The 19266-nt window shown below is 59.2% G+C and overlaps 3 protein-coding genes across 3 annotated transcripts; all 3 read left to right on the top strand.

Annotated features, from left to right (window-relative positions):
* Positions 1-2568: 2568 nt before the first annotated feature.
* Positions 2569-3866, top strand: C8Q71DRAFT_892901 (uncharacterized protein; the record flags this gene model as incomplete). The annotated part of the gene is made up of 4 exons (XM_047928700.1): positions 2569-2737; positions 3066-3211; positions 3400-3647; positions 3701-3866. 4 exons carry the CDS (start codon positions 2569-2571, stop codon positions 3864-3866), a joined length of 729 nt encoding a protein of 242 aa, XP_047781717.1.
* Positions 3867-5351: 1485 nt separating this feature from the next.
* Positions 5352-6322, top strand: C8Q71DRAFT_855361 (uncharacterized protein; the record flags this gene model as incomplete). The annotated part of the gene is made up of 3 exons (XM_047927169.1): positions 5352-5424; positions 5478-6097; positions 6158-6322. The coding sequence occupies 3 exons, from the start codon at positions 5352-5354 to the stop codon at positions 6320-6322; spliced, it is 858 nt and encodes a 285-aa protein (XP_047781716.1).
* A 9636-nt stretch (positions 6323-15958) lies between these two features.
* C8Q71DRAFT_855359 (uncharacterized protein) lies at positions 15959-18778 on the top strand (the record flags this gene model as incomplete). The annotated part of the gene is made up of 1 exon (XM_047927168.1): positions 15959-18778. One exon carries the CDS (start codon positions 15959-15961, stop codon positions 18776-18778), a length of 2820 nt encoding a protein of 939 aa, XP_047781715.1.
* Between the last annotated feature and the right edge of the window lie 488 nt (positions 18779-19266).

Raw genomic sequence — 19266 nt, 5'->3', positions numbered from 1 at the left:
CGGGGGCGCCGCATGGGTCCGTGTGCGCTGCGCGGGCACACCGCACGCGCGCTCCGCCGTCCCGTCGCGAGCCGGCGAGCGCGCTCGTGGCCGCCTGTGCGCGCTCGTTGCCGCCTGCACGTGCTGTTGCCGCCACCCGCCGCCGTCTGCGCCCTCGCGACCTGCCACTCGCCGTCCGCGACCTGTCACTCGCCGTCGTGCGCGCCCTCGCCCACCCGCGCCTGCACGCGCCGTTGGCCCACCCGCACCGCCACCGCCACCCGCCGTCCGCGACCTGTCACCCGCCGTGGTGCGCGCCCTCGCCCACCCTCCATGCCGTCTCTCTACTCCGTACGATGTCACGGTTGCCTTGGCCCCTCGCAGAGGCCGGGTGATGAGCTGCCCGTACCGGAGCCCGACAGCATCGACATGTGACATTGTTACACAACCATCGGTATGTACCAGGGACTTCTTTTTACACCGAGTATCACTGACAAATGCAGATGCCATAATCGCCACGGGCCACACAGCCTGCCCACAACGTTGCCTTTTGCACACCACGCCCCGCCCGTCGCGCATCCGCCAACCACTATCTCTGGCCACGTCGTGTCGCCCGCACCCCGACTGCATCCCTCACCGCGTCGCGTCGGTCGCCCGCATTCGCATTGCACGCGAGTCGTTACGCCTGCGCACTGTGGCTCCCCGGTACGCGCCCGCGATCGTCCCCGTCGCGCACCTGTCACTTTCGTTGATTCCCAAGAGGCCATTGGGAAGCTCGCCCGCCGCCGCTGCACCCAGAGCGATGCCCCCGCCGCGCGCTGGCGCCCGTGCAGGCGTCCGCACGAGCGCCACGCGTTTGCATCACGTGCCAAGTCATCCGCGCCGCCCGCCGTCGCGCGCACAACCGCGTCGCTCCCGCCTTTCGCGCGTGCATTCCTCACGCGACACGCCCACGGCGTGCGTCGGACCCACCCACGCCGCGCCCGTCCGTCGTTCGAGTCGGCTACCCGCGCCATCCCGCCACGTCCCCGCCACCTCACTCCCGGCGACAACGACGCTTCGCCCGCCACGCGCACGCTCGCCGCCCGCCACGTCGCCCGCCACGTCGCCCGCCGTGCTCCCCAGTCGCCTACCCGCCACGTCCCAACACGGCGCGCCGCCACGTCCCAACGTGGCACGCCTACGCGCCACATCCCAACGTGGCACGCCCACCGCGCCACCACCCCAACATGGCGCGCCACGTCTCAACTTAGCGCGCGGCCACATCCCAACATGGCACGCCTACACGCCACATCCCATGGGCCCGCCACCGTCCTCTCATCACCGCCACCATCCTCTCCTCACCGCCACCGTCCTCTCCTCACCGCCACCTCCCCCTCCCTCCCTCGCACATACACCCCCACCCTGGTTTGGACCGGCTAGCCAGCTGGACCCTAGGGCGGTCACGTGTCACATCCCCCCTGGATTGGACCGGCGAAAGCTGGACCCCAGGGGGCCGCCTTTCGCGTGCGCATTCCGCACGCGAAACGGCCACGGGGATGGCGCGGTGCGCTGCACAGCACCACATCCCACGCGCCACATCCCAACGTGGCACACCTGCCACGCCACCACTGCAGACGCTTCGCCCCCCGCGCTTGCCTGCCAGCACGCACCCGCCCCCGCCCACCAGCTGGCACCCTTGCAGTTTGTTCTGCGCCACGCCGCCGCCTCGCGCCGCCGTCCCTCACCGTGTCCCGTCACGTACACTCTCGCCCGTTACCGTCCAGCGCGCACGCACTGGCGCCACCCGCGACCTACCAGGGGGTGGATGCGCGACACGGCGCGGCCTTACACGGCCTGTACAATGTGGGCCTGTAACGTGCCACTGCAGTCCGCGATGCCCGACTCGAAGGGTAGCGCCTCCTCTAGCTGCACAGCCACATGGCGCTGACGATGAGGGGCGAGCGATTGAGCATGTCTGGTGTGCCGCGGCGTGAGTACTGCAACTATCAAAGATAGTTGTTTCTCATCTTGCTCTCAGCCATCGATCCGCCATGCTCCTTCCTGAGTGGCGCGACTGACGGCATATACCCGACTTCGCCCCTCTTCAGCAGCCGTGCGCGTCCAGGAGGGTTACCTCCGGTCGCCTGGCAAGCGGACAATCGCCGTGCTGCCTTCAATTGGCAGGTGTCTCGTGCTCGCAACCGCCCGCAGGCAGCGCTGATCTCTATGACGTCGTGAGACAGTGCGCTGCCCGCTACTGCACGTCATACGCAGCGTACTGCCGCTGCATTTCCCACACTGCGGACGACTCCTGACCTGCCACGCAAGACACCTGTGACTCGGGGTGGTGAAGGGCCTAAGGCTGCATCGACCCGCCGAGCGACCTCAAGCCCGAGCCGCCATCGCCCTAGCCGCCACTCGAACATCCTCAAGTCCCGACATTCCTATTTCGCGGGACGTGTGCGGCGAGCGGGATAAGTGGTGAGTCTTCACGTCACAACGCTCCATATGCAGGACTTAAACCCAATATGCCCCGCTCAGCGTATTCGCTTTCCGGCGACATCGTCACGCTCAGCTGCAAATTCGGGCTACGCGTTTCGTCACAACATGCACGCCATTCATCCTCAACCTCGCCAGGAGCCCGCATGGTCGTACCAGATCCACAGTGCGTCGCCGCACGGCTCGCTTGCGGTCATGGGTGTGAACATGTTCATGTTCGCGCTTGTGATCGTCTTCGTGGAAGCGCAGGGGGCTTGTGCAGCTGCTTGGGTGCAAGGTTGAAGAAGTGTTGCTGGAGAACGCGGTGATACTCGTGGGGAAGGCGGATGCTTTGGTGTGCGTCTTGCCCTCTCATGCCCGTGTCTCAACAGCTGACATGAAGTGAGCCAGCCTGCATGCCCTCGTTCGATGACCACACTCTCGCAGGGTTCGCAAATCACCAATCTTCACCAGAGCGCCTGCTCGGCGATCACGCGCCCACATTCGGGTTGCTGTTGCCCGCCCGCTACTCCGCCAAGCTGTCGTATCGCCCGTTTACAGACGCCAGCAAGATGGTCTGAATCGCTCTCGCATACAGCGTCGCTGTCGCACTCACGCACGCACAGCGGACGGCCTGACGAACGGAAACGTCTTCTTCGTGTCCTCGACCGACGCCGGCAAGGACCAGCTCGCGTACGTCAACGACGCCGGGGACACCATCATGATGGTCGACAACTCATCCACCGTCACCGTCGGCCAGAACTGCAACTCCGTGTGTCTGGATCCACACCAAGGACTACTTCACGGTGGGCAGCCTGTGGGTGACCGGCACCGAGCACACGTACCGGGTGCTCCGTGTGGCCCGCGTTCTGGTCATCCGCGGTGAACTGCCAGGCCGAGCGGCAGAGAGTCGTATCCGCGAAGCGTGTGCGTGAGCACTGACGCGGGGGCGGCAGGCAGATCAACACGTCCGAGGGCATGAACCAGGTGGCGATGAACCAGATGGTGCTGCACACTGGCGACGGGTGCACGCACTCGGCGAACGCGCTCCAGACGGACACGCTCGTCAACTCGACCGACTGCTCGAAGGCCGCGAACGAGAATGAGGGGTGCATGGTCACGACGCCGACGAAGAGCTTGTACGGCGTGGGCTTAGCGGCGGACGGCGGAGGCGTGTTCATAACCGAGTTCGCAAATGAGGGTATCTCGTGAGTGCATGCCTCGCTAAGTCGCGGCTGCGCGCTGACGCCTGTGCCCGCAGGATATGGTTCTTCAACCGCTCCTCGGTGCCGACCGTGCTGCAGAGCAACGCGTCCACCATCAACCTCTCTGACCTCGGCACACCCACCTCTGTCTCCGCGGCGGGCACTGCATCGACAAGCTGCGCCTCTCGCAGTCGTCCGCGTCATCCCTCGCCCTCAACTTGAACGACCCGCCGCGTGACCCTGCACCGCCGCAAGTTGCGCCACTGTGCCCCCAGCGCCCCTGCCAGAATCGCCGACGACCCCCGAACGCCGTGTCCGCGATGTTGCCCACACTGATCCGCAAGCAGCACACGTGCGAGCAAGCACGCTAGTTTGAACTAGCCCATGTCCCATGTCCTCGTGGATGGAGATGGTTGGGAGCAGTGTCGGGCGGAAGTGGGAAGAGTGGCAGAAGGGCGATACGTGCACCATCTCTTTGTTTTGTACACACACGCTGGTGCTGACTGATACCGCTGGCTATGTCTGACGGTATATCATAGGTTTGCAAAGGGCTAGAAACACGCATCCGTCCTGTTCTCGGACGCGTCGTAGTCACTCTTCTCCGCTCGCGTCGCCTGGCCAGGTGTCGAGCAGCGATACCAACGAACCCATTCGCGGCGATGCTTTCCCGCTCTTGACGTCGCCTTCACCCTCACCCTCCCCGGTTGGCAAGCAGGCTGTGTTGTTGTTGGAGGAGGAGGAGGATGATGGGATGTGTGAGATGTACGAGAGGAGGCACATGTTGCCGCCGTCGATGAGTCCACGCGCAAACACAACCCGTTCATGCACTGTAAACACATATTATAGGATAGTACTAGTCTTCAAATACATTGCTTCAGCGTGCTATTGGACCTTCTGGCACTATCTGAGGCGAACTGAAATGATCTGATGAGGTATGTCTGGAGTGTCCTGAGGATTCCGGTTTGTTGTTGATTCCGAATCCGATGATTCGACCAATGATTCGCCAGCAACCTCACCTGCGCACAGAGTAGAATGTTGTTTCATACTGTACCCACCTTACTTATGTTGCACTTAATAGAGGGATAGAGCATCTACACATACGTTGAACACCTCAATGCCACTCTCCAGAGCAAGCGCCCACGCGGTGGTGCACGCCACACAGTCACGGCTCACTTCTTACTCAACTTGCTGCAGTAAAATTGTCTGCCAGCACATTCTTACTGGATAGAATGTTTGTTTATAGGTCCAAAAGCACTCTCATCAAATCTTGTGGCTTGCGTCTTGAAGCTGAAAGTAGGATGTGTGTTAAGCCCCGCGTCTTGCGTGTCACAATGAGTGACATTATCACGCTCGTGTCACAGGAGTGCCACCGCCGCGATGGTCAGTACTTCCGCCCCTTGCAGAAGCAAGCACAACCCAACCCATCCCAGAGAATGAATGATCCCGGCGTGGGTGTGTACAAGTCAATGACGGGTGTCTCATCATCAGAACTGAGCCAAGATTTTGTACTCTAGGTATAGCAATCCCGGCAGTGGGACTTCAAGATGGTAACACCGACGGTAACACAGATAGCAGCAACGGTGAGGGTGAGTTGAGCCAACCTACGGATCTAGGATTGTCAGCTAATGAAGAAAATGTTGGTCTAATTCAGATACAAGCCTCGGGTTCAGTGTACTGGATGCACAGAATACCTGGCAGCGCCTTGTAATGCTCTGTGGGTCTCAGTTCCAAGCCCCAGAGAATTATCGCAAAGCCGAAGCCAATAGTGTGTCAAATGCCGGTATGTATTTTGACCTTAGCATGATTGACATTCCCTGATTGCAAATCTGGCAGCAATACATGCCGTTCTGGACGCCCCTCAGGCTCTTGAGAATGAAGGCAGGAGCGTTGAACTTGCCGGCCAGCTGGCACCGACAACTTTATCAGACAATCCGCCACCTTTTGCGCTTCCTGCGGGCCCGCCTGAACAGACGTTGTTGGTCAATACTCAGGCTCAAACAACCGAATCGGTCCTGACCATCATCCTCGCTGGGTTCGATCAAAGTGTCCTTGATAATCCGACTAGTTACCTGGAGATTATCCCGGTTGGGCTCCCTTTCACGTGCGAGCACTTGGTTTCTGGCCTCATCAATGCTCAATGCCGTCCTGGGCGGATTTTACAACATCTGATTGCCCAGGGGCGCGCCTCGACCATTCGTTTTGGCGCCTCTCGTCATGCCCTCGATGTCGCGGAACACTCACCGGACGAGTACTTCAGTTACCAGCGGGGCTTTCGCGAGCACGGAGACCTCGCAGCCATTCTGAACACCACATCTGGACACACTGGGATCGAGCCCTGTGGAACAGGCCTCAACTTTCCCAGTTGTGTCGAAGTGTATGACCATGCTCGGAACATGGATTCCACTCTACCCGACGACGTTCCTTTGTATTCTGTTTACTTCTATATTGATCAGGTGAGTACGGTACATCATCTTAGCGACAATCACCGTGACACCCTCCTGACGCTGTGGCAGATGGTGAATCCATTGCTGTCATCATCTGCACGGGCAATACCAGTCCCGGTCCCAGTCCCCGCCCCTGTTATGGATGCGGTAGAGCGCATCAAGGCTGCGTACGCTAACGTATATAGGACTACCTTCGATAATCGCGACCCGCAGGCTTTCGTACCGCGTCCCTAGATTAATTAGTACATCTTGTATTCTTACTGTAATTACGTAGGCGCGCGCTCGCAGTCATCTCGCGCGCGTCCAGCAATTAGACGCCAGACCTTCTTGAACTCCTACCACACTCGTCCGTGTGCGATACCGCACCGTCCGAACCAGGAGGTAAGTCCCCAGCCGCGCGAGCTCCTCGCTCCTCGGCGCACAGCGCGAGCTCCTCGCCGCTCTGAGGAGAAGCTCCTCGCTGTCTCCTACCCCAAGAGCGGCTCCTCGCCGTCTTGGCCTCCTGGGCTCCTCGCTGCAGGCACGCTTTCACCTCGCGGACCTCACCTCCGCGTACGTCCACGACTCCTCGCGTCTCGGCTCCTCGCCAAGACTCGACGACTCGTGCCACGCTAGCTCCTCGCTAGTGCACGTCGGTATACGTGTCGCGGCGGCTCCTCGCCAACCCGACCGTATATCTCAGGCCGGCTCCTCGCCAGCACACGACCTTCACGACCCACTTACGACTCGGTCGCGGAGCGACCACCAACGTTCGAGCCGCCAGGCAGCCCGTTCCCTCCCAGTGCGAGTAGACGAAACCTCCGTCTCTCACATTGGTGGACACTCAGGGGAACGGTCCACTGCCCCATCGGTTCGTAGGCCCTAACCTCTACGTCTGTCTCCCCTTCGACCCGCCGCTATGACCGCGCGCACCCCCGCGGCGGGCACCTCATTTCTCGGCGACGCCTCACGGCCATCTCGCCCCTCGTCAGCCCTCCCTTCGGGATCAGCTTCACCTTTCACACAAATCTCCGTTCCGACTCCAGAGGGGACGGCCCGAAGTAAAGTCGCATCTATAGAGGACGTAGAGGACTCGGGAGGATCCCGTAAGTTGCCCATTACTTCCTCCCTTCCCCCTCTAGACCGAGTGCGCGAAAGTCTCCGCTCCTCGGTCTCTCCCCATCCGGTCGCTCCCCTCAACTTCCCGCGGACGATGCTCGTCCCGGGGAGTCTCGACGACGATTCCTCCACGGGAGCTCAACCCTCGCACGACCTCAAGCCGTCAACTTTCGTCGAGTCGCCTCGACCTCGACCGGCCGACGGCAGCTCGCAGACGGCGTTACCACCCGGATGGAGTGCCCGGCGGTCGCCTCCTATCACTCCTTCCCCCGCGGATTGGTTCTGCCCCGTGGAGGTCAACAACTCCGGAATGCCTGTCTACGTTCCCCAACCGGTGGCCACGTCGACTCCTTGGAAGTCGAACGATCCTTCCCATAACTCGGCCCCGTCGAACCCTTCGGTCTCGGTGGACGAAGCTATGCAAGCCGCTAAGGACGCAGTCGACAAAGTTCACCTCAAGGATCTAATGGATGGGACGGGTAGATTCAAGGTCCACCTTCGCAAGCCCGCGGAAGCTCAAGCTATCTTCAACGACCTCAACGCGCGGGACGCTCTAGGAAACTTCAGCACTCTATTCGAGGAAGCAAACGTCTTCATCGCTGAAGACCTGGATCCTCGTGATGTCATCGACGCCGCCGAATTCGAGCGAAAGGAAGCTCGTTATCGACTCAAGGCTCGAGCCATCTTGCGTATCAATTACATAGTGGAAGGGCTCGAGTCTTTAGTCAACCAGATGCTACGCCTGGAAGACGCTCACCGCCAATGGAAGACCGACCACGCCAATTCCCTCATGGGAGCCCTCCGGGCGTCCGCATCGCGGGGGCTGCTTTCAGACGCCTTCCGAGTCGTGCAGTACAGAGCGGCCAAGGCGATCACGCTGATCCACCAGCGACGCGCCCTTCACGACGGAGCAAACTACCCTGAGTCCGTCAAGTCTACCGCCTCGGATTTCAGTCAACACGTCCGATCCTCGAACTCCAAGCGTATGGTCATCGACAAGTGGCTCGACCACCCCGACATCTTCTCAAACCTGACGCCCGAATATCAAGCGGTCGTCTTGAGGCGTCTGGGAAACGCGGAAGGAATCGACTCGGAACTAACGAACTTGCAAATTCCGCCCGATCAACGGTTCAAATGGCCTCCGTCCTCTCTGCTTGTAACCCCCGTGGTACATGGAGCTTCCGTGTCGATGGCAGAGAGCGCGGGGCCCCCCTCCCGGACGTCTTCGGCCGCGCGGGTCGAATCGGACCTAACCCGTGCGCTCTCCTCAGTCTCCTCCGAACCTTCCTCTCCCGCCAAAGCAGGAGGAAGTGTTCGATTCCCTCCTACTGTAGACACGCGTCCTCGCTTCTCGCATCGGACCAGTCTCGCGAACCCCGATTTCTCGCTTCCTCATGTGGTCGAAGATGTGGGAAGAAAGGTTCAATTCCAAGAACCTCCTCATCCTCGAAGAGATTCGAGGGCTCATGATTCTGGAGCTGCCGAGCCTGAACCGCGTCCCTCCGAGCGAAGATCTTCCGCGCCCTGGCCGCGAGGGCATTCGGTCGCTCTCCCTGAATCTGCGGCTGCGCAAACAGTGCGCGACGCCGTCTTCCCGTCCTCTCGACTTTCGTCCGCTCCTCGACCATCTTCAGTACCTCAACCTCCGACGCTTGCCTCTCGACAGAGCTCTCCTCAACGGGATGCCCCGCCTCATTACGCTGGCCATTATTACGAACAAACGCGTCAGTCGGCTAGCGCGGACGGCAAGAGAACGTTCGTCTACGAATCTCGTACTTCCGGTCATTCCACGCATGGAGGAAATGTCCCTCCTGCGTCGAGTTTTCCGAATCGAAAAGACGAGAAACGCGGCGATTCCCGCCCACCGAGTACCTCGCACTCGAGTCAGTCCAGCCGGGGAAGAGAAGGTCCTCCACCCGGCGGCCCTCCCGGACCAAATGGTCCTCCAGGAGGCGGAGGGGACGGAGGAGGTGGAGGCGGAGGTGGAGGCGGAAATAACGGAAACGACCACCCCTCCTCTAGGGATCCCTACGGACGACGACGCCCTGATCGGTTTTACGGTGGTCCGCCTGGAGGAGAGCCTCCTGGTGGAGGAGCTACCACATCGGAATCCTCTCCGGATAACCGGCCCACTATCATCATCCACCAGATCCCCGCGCCTAAGGAGGTTGGCCTCAGACTGGATCAGAAAATCACGAGAAATTCAATACCAGGATGGGACGGCAGTCACAAGACGATCCTCATCTACCTGCACAAGATGAATAACCTGGCCCGGAAGAACGACTCTATAGCGCGAGACCTTGGAGCGGCTGCCCCGGACAAATTCACTGGTCGTGCTGAGCGCTGGTGGCAACTTCTCGACTTCCCAACTCAGAAACTGTATTCGTCCGACTGGTGGAACCTTTACGAAGGCATCAAGCTCCAGTTCTTCACGCACAAGTTTGAAGTTTCTCTGCGAACTCAGTATGACGGTCAACGCTTCCGCCAACCCGGCCATGACAAAGAACTTCCTATGGATTTCGTAGACCGAAGGCTACTGTACCACCGTCATCTGACCAGCGCGTTGGAGAACCCGGCCTTCGAGATAGCGGCGGTGATGCAGAACGCTCCTCCCACATGGTCCACCGTCCTCTCGCTCGACTCCATCGAGACAGTCGCCGCCCTTATGTCTAAAGTAGCGGACAAGTCGGACGAGTTGATCGCTTTCGCGTCTATGGCCCCCGCTCGCACTTCGCAATACGAACAACTACTTCATCTTCCTGCATCGAAACCCGAGTCGCGGAACTTCTCCACGGCGCGACGCGCTTTCGCGGCGGATGGCTTACCTGGAAGTGCAGCTTCCGACCTCGATGAGGGAGACGACCCTTCTCTCGCTCCTGCGCCCGTGAACGAGAACGCCGTTCCGGTTGCAGCGAATGGAGATGCCGCACGCGAAGCCCTTGCTCTCAATATCCAGTCGAGGACTCCTTCGTCTCGTCCGACGAGAGGAGCGAGTCGTAGGCCGCCTCCAGCTGGTCACAAATACCCTCGAGACGATTCCGTCAAGAGCAAGCGCCCTCCCCCAGGAGATTGTCGAGTATGCGGTAGCCCCTTCCATTGGGATCGGGACTGTCCTCACTGGAACGAATACGACGTCGGACGGAGGGCTCTACTAATCAATTCTGAGTACGATTGCGACGACCAGGAGAACGAGGAGTACGAGGAGGCGTTTGTCGCCTATATCTGTAGTAACATGAGCAATGCCAGGTTGTCTAGCGCTTTGTGGGCGGATGTGCGCAGGGCTGAAGGGGAACAGCTCGAAGCTTCTTCAAGATTGAAGCGTTCCCTGAGAGTAGCTTGCGAGGACGTCGACGAAATCCCGTCGCGCCCTTTGCATCCTTTGCCGCTCGACCACCCGCATATCCTCGAGGAGATTGACTCTCCCAAACGAGATCATACCAGCTCTCTGGTTGATATGATTGCGGAAGCGTTATCAGTAGACGGCTCCTCTCATTACGAGAGCTACCCGGATCGCTTCGCTGGGACCGCAGCTGCGGTGGACGACCACGTCCCTGTCGCCCGCGCTCCTCCGAAGTCAAGCGAGCCTCTAATAGTTCCCCTGGCTAGAGTGCGCGATCCACCTGCTGGTCACTCGACAGTAGGAGTCGCGGCCTTGTCTTTTCCATTGCGTCTAGGATGTTTGTCACACCCTACCGTAACCTGCCGAGCAGATTCGGGGGCCGACATCTCTTTGATCTCTCAAGAATACCTTGAATCGCTCCCGGCCGCCTCTCGCCCTAAGGTCAAGCAAGGACTCCGCATGAATTTATTCCAGTTGACTGGAGGGTTCCGCATATCGGGGTATATTCAGACACAAGTATACGTCGAGACGGAACAAGGTCATGTCCTTAAAATGACGGCCGAGTGTTACGTGGTTCCAGGGATGTCCGCTCCGCTACTCCTAGGAGAAGACTTCCACGTAAACTACGAGCTAAGCGTTACTCGCAGCGTTACGGAAGGTTCTGCTATCCGAGTAGGAAACACTGGGTATTCGATCCCCGCGTCCTCTTCAGTACGCAAGGACAGGCCCAGTCTCAAGGTGGTGGTCAGAGCGGCCGACTCCAGTTTTGTACGCGCAAAAACGCATCGTCGACGCCGAGCGGATCGTCATAGAGAACTCGTCAAAACCCAACGTCCTTCAGCATTAGCGGCACAAGATGTGCGAATAGCTCCGCACTCTTGTCGCCCGGTGCCTATTCGACTCCCTCTCGGCACCCAATCGCAATGGTTCATCGAAAAGACTGTACTCGGTCAATCGGACGGGACTTTCTTATTGACGACTCCTACTATGATCGATACCGGTCATTTGTACGTTCCAGTGACCAACCCCACGGACCGACCATATATGATCCGGGAGGGCGAGACGTTGGGTCTACTCCATGCACCCGAAGGATACTTCGCCGACTCCACTCCAGAGTTGCTAGCTCATGCAGCTTCGGTACAGACATTTATACGTGGAGCTTCTGATACCCTCCCTGCGGATGATAATGCGTCGGGTTTGTCCGAAGACGTCGACGATCAATGGGGACCCAAGACCGCCGAGCTTCCCGACTTGGAAACCTACCCGTCAAGCGAGTTGGAAAAACTACTGGACATCGGCCCAGAATGGCCCGATGAGCAACGCGACCGACTTATTCGTATGCTACGCGTGAACCAAGCGGCCTTTGCCTTCGACGGACGGCTGGGTCAGAACCCCACCGAGGTCGAAATCAAACTCCAGCCGGACGCGCGGCCTGTATCCTTGCCCATGTATGCTGCGTCCCCAGCTAAACGAGAGGTTATCGACAAGCAACACGAAGCCTGGTTGAATCTCGACGTAATTGAGCCGTCGAATAGTCCTTGGGGGGCCCCCGTACTGATCGCCTACCGAAACGGTAAACCTCAATTATGCGTAGACTACCGACGTCTCAACGCTGTCACCGTACCGGACGAATTCCCTATTCCCAGACAAAACGAAATCCTCCAAGCTCTGTCCGGAGCGCAAGTGCTCACCTCTCTCGATGCCTTATCTGGATTCACGCAACTCATGGTCGCCGACAACGATCGAGAAAAGACTGCTTTCCGCACGCACCACGGGCTGTTCCAATTCAAACGATTACCTTTTGGATTGCGGAATGGTCCTTCCGCTTTTCAGCGTGTGATGCAAGGAGTTCTAGCCCCGTACCTTTGGTTGTTCTCTCTGGTGTACATCGACGATATCGTCGTGTATTCACGGTCCTGGAACGAGCACATCGATCACCTAGACAAGGTCCTTAAAGCCGTTATCTCCTCTGGCATCACACTCTCCCCCCCTAAGTGTCACTTCGGATACACCTCAATCCTACTGCTTGGACAAAAGGTGTCGCGCTTGGGCTTCTCCACTCATCACGAGAAGGTACGGGCCGTTCAGGAATTAGCACGCCCCAAACGCGTACTCGACCTGCAGACGTTCCTCGGCATGACGGTCTATTTTTCCACTTACATCCCTTACTATTCCTTCATCGTCTCACCCCTGTTCGAGCTGTTGAAGAAGGATCATAAGTGGGAATGGACGGCCGAGTGCGAATCAGCATGGCAGCGTGCGAAGGACGTTCTCCAATCCGCACCGGTCCTGGCTCATGCTGCGGCCGGCAATCCATACCGGTTGTATACGGACGCCTCCGATATTGCTTTAGGAGCTTGCTTACAGCAAGTACAACCTATCCGAGTAGGCGATCTCAAAGGCACTCGAGCCTACGACCGGTTGAACAAAGCGTTCGGAGAAGGATCCGCCGTTCCCAGCCTCACCTCACGGATATCCAACAAATTCGACGATAGCCCCCCACCAGGGCAATGGGCCTCCACATTGGACGAAACGACCGTCCATGTGGAGAGGGTCATTGCCTATTGGAGTCGAACTTGTAAACCAGCCGAGCGGAATTACTCAGCGACCGAACGAGAGGCTCTAGCGGCGAAGGACGGTCTTGTCCGCTTCCAGCCTTTCATAGAAGGCGAACAGGTTACTCTAGTCACCGACCATGCAGCGCTCCAATGGGCCAGGACTTATGAGAACACCAATCGCAGACTAGCAGCCTGGGGGGCGGTGTTCGCGGCTTACCTGCCTAATCTCGACATCGTACACCGAGCGGGTCGAGTTCATTCCAACGTCGATCCTCTATCGCGGCTCCCCAGAGAGCCTCCCGCTCACGATTCACCACTGTCCGACCCCTCGATTCCAATTGTTACTGACCAAGTCAAACCCGCGGCCGCCGAGTCTGCTGCAGAACGATCTCCGGCGGTGAAGATGGCAGCAGTCGCGACCATTATTCGCTCTTGGGAAGATGTCCTCGACGCCGCTCCATCTTGGGGACCCTTCAGCAACTCCCCCGTCGACGACTCGGGCCTCGACGTGGGGGGCAAATACAAGTGGAGTGAAGAGGATACCCAGAGCATGATCGAAGCACCGATCTGCTCGGACCGCGAGGATACTCAGAGCATGATCGATTCTCCGATCTGCACGAGAGACCCGAACTACGACGAGGCCCGAGACGACGCCAACATTGAAGATAAGCTAGCAGCTCCAGTCTCTACGAGATTCAAGGAACACCGGCGCCCCCCAGTAGTGCCTACTAAGAAGAAACGAGACAGCATCGCGACCACGGAACAAGATCCCAAGCCGCCCGCTATCGCGACAACGAATCCGAGCACTCTCTACGGGCCACCCGAAGATGTCTCGCTACCGACTGCTCTGATTGAGCTTAGTAACGAATATCGCGAGAAGTTCGTGAAGAGCTACGCCAAAGATGCTTTCTTCAAAATCAAGTGGATGAAGGCATCAGAACCAGGTCTACAGAAATTTGCGGGACAATGTTTCTTCACGGACGACTCAGGATTGTTATACATGCGGACGGGCTCGGACCCTGCCAGACTCTGCGTCCCTCGAGCTGAAGTATTCCCTCTCATTGCCAGGATTCACGACTCTCCTTATGAATCAGCACACGAAGGACCCGCCAAGCTAGCTATGCGCATCAACTCGAGGTTCTTCTGGCCTACCCTGCGGAAAGATGTCAAGGACTACGCCATGTCTTGTGACGTTTGTCAGAAGACGAAAGCCGACCACCGGGCGAAAGCTGGATTCCTGAGACCGAACCCGGTACCCGACCGACCGTTCGAATGGATTTCGTTCGACCTGATCACGGGCTTGCCGTTCTCGGACGGATTCGACGCCATATTCGTGGTGGTCGACCGATGCACGAAATACGCCCTTTTCGTTCCTTGTCAAGGGACTATGAATACGGTGGAATTCGCCCACCTATTCGTACTGCAAGTCATATTCCGCTTTGGTATCCCGGACCATATCATTAGCGATCGGGACGGCCGATGGATTTCTGAATTCTGGAGATCAGTCGCCGAAGAATTGAGAATTCACCTCTCCCTCTCGTCCTCCCATCACCCTCAGCACGACGGCCAAACGGAGATTGTTAACCAGCGATTGGAAACCATGCTGCGAGCCTACGTCCAAGGAGACCGACAAGGATGGTCCCAGTGGCTCCCAGCCCTCGCCCACGCGTACAACTCATCCGTTCACTCAACAACCGGGTATTCCCCTTACTTCCTGCTCTACGGATTCGAACCAAAAGGGTCGGCCGACTTCATAGGCGGCACTAACCGCTACGAGCAACGTCCGTTGCTTGTTAGCGAAAGAGCTACCGAGTTCGTCTTGAGTATGGAACTCCACCGACAAAGGGCTCGTGACGCTATCGCCATGGCTCAAGAACAAGCTGCTCGGACGTTCAATGAGGGCCGTCGCCCGGAAACCTTCCCAGTGGGCTCCCGCGTGCTAGTCAACCCGCACTCGCTGGAACTAGTCGACGTCAAGGGCACTGGAAAGAAGCTCGTACAAAAGATGTTGGGTCCTTTCCTGGTTCAGGAGCAAGTTAACCCTCTTGTGTACAAGCTCGCCATGCCCAACACCTATCCCATGAATCCGGTCATCAACATCGAGCACCTTCGCAGATACCAAGAATCCGACGGATCCGTAATGGGCGTGAATCGCCCCGTCCTGCCGGACCCACGCAACTCGGAGATCTTGGCTGCGGAAGAATACGAAGTCGAACGCATCGTAGCGTGGAGAAGGAACAAGTCAAGAAGCAATCGCCTCGAGTTTCTTGTACGCTGGAAAGGATACAGTCCAGTATACGACACTTGGGAACCCGCCTCGCATCTCGCCAACGCGTACGAGATCCTTCGCGAATTCAAAGCGATCCATAACTTGACCCGCTAGCGCGAACGTTCGACCGTTCCCCTGTCTGACAATTAGACCCCGTATATAGCAACGACCCGTACTGTACAGTTAGAATTACCATAGTTATGCGAAGTTCCGATCGCGAGTAGTACGCGATCCGCGACGGAACACTCCCCACGTGACCGCGTCGCGGAAGTAGCTAGCTCAGCGCCTTTAGCGCGCGACCTCCTCCCTCTCTTACTACCACTCGCGAGTGTTCGAAAGCTCCGAACCTCTGCGCCTCATCCAGACGGGTGTTCGACATTCCGAACTTCGTCTCGTTCTCTATCCTCTCCTTCGTGCTCCCTCAAGAGTGTTTGACTCCGAACCTCCTGAGCGTCGACATGTCCCGACCTTCGAGAGCGACTAGGGAACTGCCACGTTTCCGCTCCTCCCTATGGGTCCCTATGGACTACCAGGTCCTTCCCTTGAGGCCGCAAGTAAGGGATAGAAACTGGCCGCTGTATTCGGCTCACCGGGCGGTCCGTGCTATGGCTGCTCTGGAGGACGGGTCCTACGCCGTCTCACCCAACGCCGATTACGTCCCTTCCCCTCCGCCGGGCCCGCGGGACCACGAGGATGTTCTCTCAGATGGTAGGAGGGGTATATTCGAGCCGGGATTCCACCCGCAATATTGGAGCAGCGCCAGGGGCCATCTGCCCTTCATATACGAGATACCTCCTGGCGCGGAAGGAGTCGACCCTGCGTACGTCCTTCTGGATTGCAAGAGGAATGGACGGAGAGGTAACTTCCACATCCTCAACAACCAGAGCGGCAAGGGCAAGTCCGACTCGGACTTCATCATAGCTTTGACGGGCCTGTACGATGCGGAGCTCCTTCGGGCGGAGGGATTCCTCTCTAGAGATCGAGACCCGCCCAAGTCTCTGGTCCTCCGACCAGCGGACGTCAAGGAAGCTAGGTACCAGTTCGAGTACATCGACTCCAATCTCGAGACGGCCCGCAAGCATGTGGCGACGATCCAGCGCCATTTACTGGAGCTGAGGGCGTACGCGTACCGCTCCTACCTCCAGAAAGCGTTTGACGAAGGGCGTCTTGCTGCCCCATCTCCTAGCCTCGTCGGCGTCGGTTGTTGGGTTCGAGGGTCAGACGAAGACCTCATCAAGCGGTTAGTATGGTTCGGTATCCCCGTCTGGTACTCCCGCCGTGAAGGTCCCGCAGCGTCTCAACTCCTCCTGCGGATCCATTCTGTCGATGGACGTTTGTCCAATGAACCCTGGGACGAGGAAGAGCACGGTCCTCCGCCCGAAAAAACGAAGAAGTCGTCGCGTCGCCAGAAGCAACGCGCCGCGGAATTCCTGTCCGCGGACGAAGATTCGGACTTCGACTGGGAGAAATCCCGTGGCCTTCGCCGACCCGCCCCGGTCGCCGGACCGTCTCTGCCCATGACAGTCCCCTCCGCTCGACCGCTAGCCGGTAGTCCTATTGCCGCGCTCACCTCCGTCGCAGAAGAGGAAGGATGGGTCAATCAGCCCGCCCCCGATCCTACCCCTCTTTCGTCGCCTCCGAGGCTGTCTTCTCCCCTGGGAAGGAGAATGGACGTTTCCCCTCCTCCCCGAGTCGATTCCCCGATGGTCCTTGGTTCTCCGCCTCCTTCGAAGCGGGTTGAGTCTGCGACGAAGCCTTCCCTCACCTCCTCGTCGGCCTCTTCGAGTCAGCTGGACCGGGGTAAGCGACGCGCTTCCCCGTCGTCACGACTGTCCCTCCTGCCTCCTCCAATCACTCCTCTTGCCCCTCTTCGTCGAACGTCTCCTTCGCGCTTGCCCGCTCGTCCCTCGCGTCATCGCTCTCCTCCTCGTCGCGTGTCGCCTCCCCCGCCGCGTCGGGGACGTTCCCCCGCTCCATTGGAACGCGCCTCCCGGCGACGGTCCCGTTCTCCTTCCCCCCGCCGAGACCGTCTCGCGGAACGACAATCCGATCGCCGGCGATCGCCTCGGCGGCTGCATTTCTCCCCGGTCCGATACACCCCCCGCGGGATGAACCGTCCTCCTCCGGGTCAAAGGATTGACTTCGACGACCGCCGTCGATTCAATCGAAGGGAGGAGACGCCTCACGCGCCGACACGAGGGAGGGAAAGGAGCTCTGGGCCTAGTAGGCGTTCGCGAAGCCCCGCGTCGTCTACTGAGCAACGGGCCCCCACGAGACCCGCTACTCCCCCGCCATTGACGCCCTCGCTACCCCTCGAACAACGACTTGCGTCAGCTATTCCGGTTCCTCCCCGTCGATCCCTGCTGGATAGGCTGGAGCCCTCGAGCCTCCTTTCTCGACTGAATCCTCCAGAGATCCCTGTTCTGGAAGAAGGAGAACTGGGTCCCGATGAAAAGCGCTCAAAGACTTCGTTATTCGAACGCATGGGTCTACCCCTCGAGAGCCGGATCTCGGAAGCAACCCCCCACACGCTCCCGACTCCCCCGACGGCCCCAACCGTTGACGAGCTGCACACGGTCAGCCTACCCTCCGGAGTCCCTCTAAGGACCCGCCTTCCGCTGCACTCCGCCGCCGAGGTGGATGAATACCTCCACCATCCCTTCGAGCGTGACGGAAACGTGCCAGTCCTCCGGCTAAAGGGAGAAGACGAGCTGGGTCCCGCGCCGGTCTATCCTCAAGACGCGGGGACGCCGCTACCCTCTCCCCAACTCTTGCTAGCGGAGGGCGACGAAGGGTACCTGAGCACGATCACTTGGCTGCAAAATCGTGGACCCTGTCTTCTACGTCTGCAGAGGAAGCCGGAGGATTGGGTTCTGCGGAACCACCGTCAATGGAAGTCTAACCTCCGAGGTCCTCCTAACTTGGTGAGAGCTGCTAGGACCAATCCAGCTCGTCCCTTACCAGACGGCGCCATCGACCCGTTCCGGAACCCTCTCCCGAACGAAAGGGAGAACGAGATCTGGAGTTTGCGGACGTTCTTGTTTCGATACAATTTCGAACGACTAGCGGCAAGGCGGCTACCAAGTCTCCAAGCGGCCACGACGGACGCAGCGCGGGGGGCCATCTGGGCAGGAGTACGCGACCGTATTCGACGAGCGTGGGGACAAGGAACGACAACATATCCATCCGCCGACGAGCCGCGTTACTTCGACAGTGACGACGACGTGGTACGCATGAGGCACTGGTTCGCAATCGGACGGCTCATGCTCGAATGGAACCTACGGGACGACATCGCTCAAGACCTGCGACTCGCGATGGGGGGCACTGTTATGGATGCGGTAGAGCGCATCAAGGCTGCGTACGCTAACGTATATAGGACTACCTTCGATAATCGCGACCCGCAGGCTTTCGTACCGCGTCCCTAGATTAATTAGTACATCTTGTATTCTTACTGTAATTACGTAGGCGCGCGCTCGCAGTCATCTCGCGCGCGTCCAGCAATTAGACGCCAGACCTTCTTGAACTCCTACCACACTCGTCCGTGTGCGATACCGCACCGTCCGAACCAGGAGGTAAGTCCCCAGCCGCGCGAGCTCCTCGCTCCTCGGCGCACAGCGCGAGCTCCTCGCCGCTCTGAGGAGAAGCTCCTCGCTGTCTCCTACCCCAAGAGCGGCTCCTCGCCGTCTTGGCCTCCTGGGCTCCTCGCTGCAGGCACGCTTTCACCTCGCGGACCTCACCTCCGCGTACGTCCACGACTCCTCGCGTCTCGGCTCCTCGCCAAGACTCGACGACTCGTGCCACGCTAGCTCCTCGCTAGTGCACGTCGGTATACGTGTCGCGGCGGCTCCTCGCCAACCCGACCGTATATCTCAGGCCGGCTCCTCGCCAGCACACGACCTTCACGACCCACTTA

The sequence above is a fragment of the Rhodofomes roseus genome (assembly GCF_022264815.1).
Source record: "Rhodofomes roseus strain CIRM-BRFM 1785 chromosome Unknown C8Q71scaffold_5, whole genome shotgun sequence".
Classification (NCBI taxonomy): Eukaryota; Fungi; Basidiomycota; class Agaricomycetes; order Polyporales; family Fomitopsidaceae; genus Rhodofomes; species Rhodofomes roseus.
This window is presented reverse-complemented; position numbering and strand designations above follow the sequence as displayed.